The 6,373-nt window shown below is 37.8% G+C and overlaps 1 protein-coding gene across 1 annotated transcript in view; it reads left to right on the forward strand.

The window, feature by feature from the left end:
• The window catches only part of CEP135 (centrosomal protein 135), an 80,151-nt gene that overhangs the window by 58,663 nt on the left and 15,115 nt on the right, over positions 1-6,373 (forward strand). The window contains exons 19-21 of the mRNA XM_006167693.3: positions 2,105-2,273; positions 4,935-5,045; positions 5,362-5,547. Coding sequence (XP_006167755.1) covers positions 2,105-2,273; positions 4,935-5,045; positions 5,362-5,547 — 466 coding nt within the window. The remainder of the gene's footprint in view (positions 1-2,104; positions 2,274-4,934; positions 5,046-5,361; positions 5,548-6,373) is intronic.

The following is a 6,373-nucleotide window of genomic DNA, read 5'->3' on the forward strand; positions in this document are numbered from 1 at the left end:
CCACCTGGGAGGCTAAGGCAGGAGAATTGTGACCCAGTGAATCCCTGACTTAAAAAGAACACAGGACTTTCTCTTTGCCTCCACCATTGAAACTAGATTTAAAGGAACAGTGGTTCTTATTAGGAAAGTTAGAAGAGCTTCAAAACTACCCAGAAGCTTCTAGAAGAGAGTATACAACTAATTTGACTTGTCTAGTTATTATTTTTAGGAAGACGAAACCATTTTGGCGAAGAATGGTAGATGGCAAGAAATAATATGTAATATAATGCCATTGGTTATACTGGAAGAGTTGTAAAATAAGAAATAGTAGAAATTTTAAAAATAAGTGAAGAATTTATAAGACTTCTCATTTAAAAACCTTCTGTCTGAGAGATCGAGAACGCCATTTGTTCTGTCCACTGGTTTTTCAGGGCGGTAAATGAGCAGCTGCAGCGGTCACTCGATGACTATCAGCACCGGCTTTCCATGAAGAGAAGTGAACTGGAGTCAGCCCAGGCGCAGATCACAGCGCTGGAGGAAAACATAGGTAAGTGTCGTTATACTTTGTTTTTGCTAATGCTAATATACTTGTCTAACAAACATTTCTTTTTATTTATAGATAAACTGAACCTTAAGATAACTTCCCAAGATGAGGAGGCCCATATAATGAAAAAGACCATCAGCGTTATTGATAAAGAAAAAGACTTTCTTCAGGAGACAGTAGATGAAAAGACAGAAAAGATTGCAAGCCTGCAAGATAATCTGGCTAATAAAGTATGTGACTATTAAATGTCACTTTCCAGCATCTCAACAGAAAAGATAGTTTTATTCAGTTTCGAATATACAATTCTTATCCCTATATAACAAGTTCCTAAGGCCCAGGGCCATGTCTTCTAATATATTTAAATTTCATTTATCTCAGTAATTTGAATCTTCAAAATGTGGTTTTTAATCTATTTCTAGAATGTGATTTTATCATCTTTCGTAAAGCATCGTTCAGGGCCCAAGGGTGCAGGGGAGGCATGGTCATATGTGACATACAGTTGGAGCCTGGAATTATCTTTCCTTGGGGCTTGTTTTATGGAATAATTTATATTTGAACTATATAAATGTGATGAATTACATAAATTAAAGAGATTTCTATATGAATTGTCCAGAATCTTACATATTTTTTATGATTTCTTTAGGAAAAAGCTATTGCTCAGATAAAGATAACAGTCTCAGAGTATGAATCATCTATGAAGTAAGTAATGAGTGAGATGCAGCCAGCTTTTTGAGAAATTTTCAGTGATTACAGCTTTATCTGTTTTTAATAGCAATCCAGCAATGAGAAGTTTTCCTTTTTCTTCATCTTTGCCAATGGCAGCATCATTTTCTTGCTTCCTTCAGAAGATGTTATCCTCTTTGACCCACTCCCTCCCTCCGTCATACACATCAAAACGCCTGTATCCTATTAGATGTTCTCTTATTCTATACCTACTTGTTCTTTATTGCTTTTTAGAGTTATTTATTTAATTCCATTTGTCATTATTATTATTTTTAAATTTGCTACAGGGCACGCACGGTCATAAGAAAGAGACCGAAAAAGAGACAGAGAGAAAGAAAGAAAGAAAGTGAGAAAGCAGGCTGCCATGTCTAGGTCTCAGACCACAGCTGGCCATGTGGAAGCCCAGCACCTTAACCACCATGTCACCTGCTGACTCTTCTTTATATTTATTTTACATGTCTTTACATTTTATATAATAGTGGGACCATAAACATTCAATAAGTATATGTAATTGAATCTATTATACTGGGTCATTGAAAAAGTCATGATGTATTTTTTGTTTTTCTATGGAAAAACGCATCATGACTTTTCCAGCAACCCAATCTTTTGTGTTTAACACGTGATGGTTTTCTGTTTTTTATTTGGCTTTTGGAGTAATTTATTTTTTACTTCATTTGCATGAAATAATTGCTAGAGATTAGAAAATCTGCTTTACCTAATGATTCGACATTTTAATGCAGCAGGTGTAATTTCTTGTGTTGTTAGTGTGCTTAATTCAGTCCACAACAGTTTTCTTTCAAATAAATTACAGTTTTTAACCAGCTTTCTCTAATATTTTCCACCTCACTCATTTTCCAGCAAGCTAAAGGACACACTGACCAGTCGAGACCGCGAGATCAGCAGCCTCCGGCGCCAGCTGGATGTGGCTCACAAAGAGCTCGATGAGGTGGGGCGGTCCAGGGAGATGTCGTTCAAGGAGAACAGACGGCTACAAGATGACCTGGCTACAATGGCGAGAGAAAACCAGGTATGGACACAGTGCATAAGCTGGTAGTTTTATAATATCCTAAACATTTTTTCTAAAATTTGGTCATATCAATGTCAATATAAGCAACATAAATCTGTCTTTAAGGAGACTGGTGTTCTCAAGATGTTAAGAATTCAGTTGAGAATGCTGTTCTGTGTCACAGGCACATAACGGACATAGCGGTGGATTCCTCGCCATTTTGGTCTGTGTTGCAGGAAAACCTAACACGGGGGGCTTGGAAATCTCTGTGGCAAAAAAGTCTTGGTCACTGTTCTGTGAACAGCAAGGACCTCAGCTTCACTCACAGGGTGAAGCGTGTGTGTTTTCAAGACCCCTGATAAGTTTTAATCACTGTGCTTACTTCCATTGGCTTAGAGATCTATTTATAAATAAATTAATGTTTTAATGACAGATACTGAAAGGTGATGCTTTTGTTTGTCTTGGTCTATTAAAGGATTGTATCAAGAAGAACAATGATTTTGCTGTTTAAATATTTTGTTTTTAAAAAGTTACTTTCAGGGCCGGCCTCATGCCTACTGGTTGAGGGAACCAGATCCCAATTATTTTTAAATTTGCTACAGGGCACGCACGGTCATAAGAAAGAGACCGAAAAAGAGACAGAGAGAAAGAAAGAAAGAAAGTGAGAAAGCAGGCTGCCATGTCTAGGTCTCAGACCACAGCTGGCCATGTGGAAGCCCAGCACCTTAACCACCATGTCACCTGCTGACTCTTCTTTATATTTATTTTACATGTCTTTACATTTTATATAATAGTGGGACCATAAACATTCAATAAGTATATGTAATTGAATCTATTATACTGGGTCATTGAAAAAGTCATGATGTATTTTTTGTTTTTCTATGGAAAAACGCATCATGACTTTTCCAGCAACCCAATCTTTTGTGTTTAACACGTGATGGTTTTCTGTTTTTTATTTGGCTTTTGGAGTAATTTATTTTTTACTTCATTTGCATGAAATAATTGCTAGAGATTAGAAAATCTGCTTTACCTAATGATTCGACATTTTAATGCAGCAGGTGTAATTTCTTGTGTTGTTAGTGTGCTTAATTCAGTCCACAACAGTTTTCTTTCAAATAAATTACAGTTTTTAACCAGCTTTCTCTAATATTTTCCACCTCACTCATTTTCCAGCAAGCTAAAGGACACACTGACCAGTCGAGACCGCGAGATCAGCAGCCTCCGGCGCCAGCTGGATGTGGCTCACAAAGAGCTCGATGAGGTGGGGCGGTCCAGGGAGATGTCATTCAAGGAGAACAGACGGCTACAAGATGACCTGGCTACAATGGCGAGAGAAAACCAGGTATGGACACAGTGCATAAGCTGGTGGTTTTATAATATCCTAAACATTTTTTCTAAAATTTGGTCATATCAATGTCAATATAAGCAACATAAATCTGTCTTTAAGGAGACTGGTGTTCTCAAGATGTTAAGAATTCAGTTGAGAATGCTGTTCTGTGTCACAGGCACATAACGGACATAGCGGTGGATTCCTCGCCATTTTGGTCTGTGTTGCAGGAAAACCTAACACGGGGGGCTTGGAAATCTCTGTGGCAAAAAAGTCTTGGTCACTGTTCTGTGAACAGCAAGGACCTCAGCTTCACTCACAGGGTGAAGCGTGTGTGTTTTCAAGACCCCTGATAAGTTTTAATCACTGTGCTTACTTCCATTGGCTTAGAGATCTATTTATAAATAAATTAATGTTTTAATGACAGATACTGAAAGGTGATGCTTTTGTTTGTCTTGGTCTATTAAAGGATTGTATCAAGAAGAACAATGATTTTGCTGTTTAAATATTTTGTTTTTAAAAAGTTACTTTCAGGGCCGGCCTCATGCCTACTGGTTGAGGGAACCAGATCCCACATGACAAACCACGCAGTTCACATTCCAGAACCAGTGACTTAAAAATCATGCTGTTTATGTGTGTGTGCCTGCCCAAAATCTGGATAGGATGGAGAAATGGAGAAGAAGGGATGGGGTGGGTGTGTGGTGTGTGAGTGTGTGTGTGTGTGTGTTTTCTTATCTTCCAATCTCTGTCTCAATTTTTTTTTTTTTTTTATTAAATGTATTTATTTATTTGTCATGATTTTCAAATCGCCAGGTCTGGGACTTGAACCACGACTGGCCATGTGGAAATCCAGCGCCCCTGCTAACACACCACTGACTGGCCCCAAGTTATATATTTAATATTATTTGTTTATTTATTTTTATTTGACCAGAGAGAGGAAAAGTGAGAAAGCAAGCCAGCAGGTCTATAACTCGAACCATGGACAACCATGTGGGAGTCTAGCACCTTAACTACCGCACCACCTGCCAGTCCTTCTGGCAATATACTTTTTAATTACTTTTGATATTTAGTATAAAGTATATTGCTCATACATGATTTTAATGCCAACCCTCAACCATGTCTGGACCTTAATGTAAGTTTCAGGTACATGGTCAGGACTCTTTTGGTAAAGATGTGGTAAAGTTTGGTTAAAAAGTCAAGATCAGCCAGAAGAAATATGTGAAAATAACATTTAAGAGCAGTTTTGTTTTGTTTTTCTTACTCTCTTATTCCCCAATTCCAAAGGAGCTGTTTGCACATAGCTAGAACTCATTCGGTGTTTATTTTAGATTTGTCTTCTATCTTCTGGTTTATAGGAAATCTCATTGGAATTGGAAGCAGCAGTACAAGAAAAAGAAGAAATGAAGAGTAGGGTTCACAGTTACATAACCGAGGTGTCGCGCTGGGAGAGCTTAATGGCTGCTAAGGTGACAGACATATTAGGTTGGATTTAAGACTGATTTAAAAGAAAATTATACCTGTTTATCCTGCCTTTGCTATGAGGTTTTAAGCATTTGAGAGTGAGGATCTCACCGGCCATGTTTTTATATTTGCCCTGAGGTCTTAGTATATAGCCCCTGCACAGAAGCAAGGCTGCGGGGCCTAAAGCTCTCTGAGTTATAACAGAATTCCCAGCACGTGCATGCATTTAGCATTCCCAGTATGTGGGTGTATGTATGTAGCACGGGTATTCAGTGTGTGACACTTACTAATTCAGAAACCGTTTCATTATGATCAAACTAGGAACAAGAAAATCAGGATTTGTTAGATCGATTTCAGATGCTTCATAACCGTGCTGAAGACTGGGAGGTCAAAGCCCATCAAGCCGAGGGAGAAAGCAGCTCAGTTCGCCTGGAACTCCTTTCTATTGACACAGAGAGGAGGCACCTCCGAGAGAGAGTGGAGCTGCTGGAAAAGGAAATCCAAGAGGTAATACGTTCGCTTCTCTTGGGACGACATTGTGCAGACAAACGGAGAACTCACAATACTTTATGGAAGTGAGGTGGTAAGCGTTGATTAAAAAGCTCAGTGGTCAGTTTTTGTTTTAAACCTGTAGGCTTTGGAGCCCTGTTATTTTTCCCACTGCGGTAAAAGACACGTAACATGAAATGGGCCACGTTCGTTATCTTTTTTTTTTTTTTTTTTGTCTTATTTAAATTTATTTGTTTAAGTTCATTCACTGTACATCATTACAGCGTACAAAATGAGATTTTCCATCCAGAGTACACTGTATATTGTCTCAATCAAGCACATCAACATACATTATTGTCAACAAATAATTTTCTATTTCTAGTTCCATGTTTTGCTTTTCCCCCATCCTCGATTCCCTATCTCTTACCCTCTGCCATCTCCCATACTCTTCCCACACTGTCTCTGGTATCTATGTTTACTTTCTATACTGTTTTCCCCCCATTTTTTATTGAATTACTAAAGATCTTAGTTAATCTAAATATTTTCATAACAAACACAGCTGATACATACATTTGCATGAACAAAAGTCTAACTTTAGGTATCCTATAAAGTAGCACCTAGCTGGGGCTATATATCTTATTTTTTATTGAATTACTAAAGATCTTAGTTAATCTAAATATTTTCATAGCAAACACAGCTGATACATACATTTCCATGAACACAAGTCTAACTTTAGGCATCCTATAAGGTAGCACCTAGCTGGGGCTATATTATCTTACTGCAGTCATCGAATGGATTTTTTTTTTCTGAAACTTTTTTTTTTGTAACTTAATTTACATTCTTT

The sequence above is a fragment of the Tupaia chinensis genome, unplaced genomic scaffold, assembly GCF_000334495.1.
Source record: "Tupaia chinensis unplaced genomic scaffold, TupChi_1.0 Scaffold144982_1, whole genome shotgun sequence".
Taxonomy (NCBI): Eukaryota; Metazoa; Chordata; class Mammalia; order Scandentia; family Tupaiidae; genus Tupaia; species Tupaia belangeri.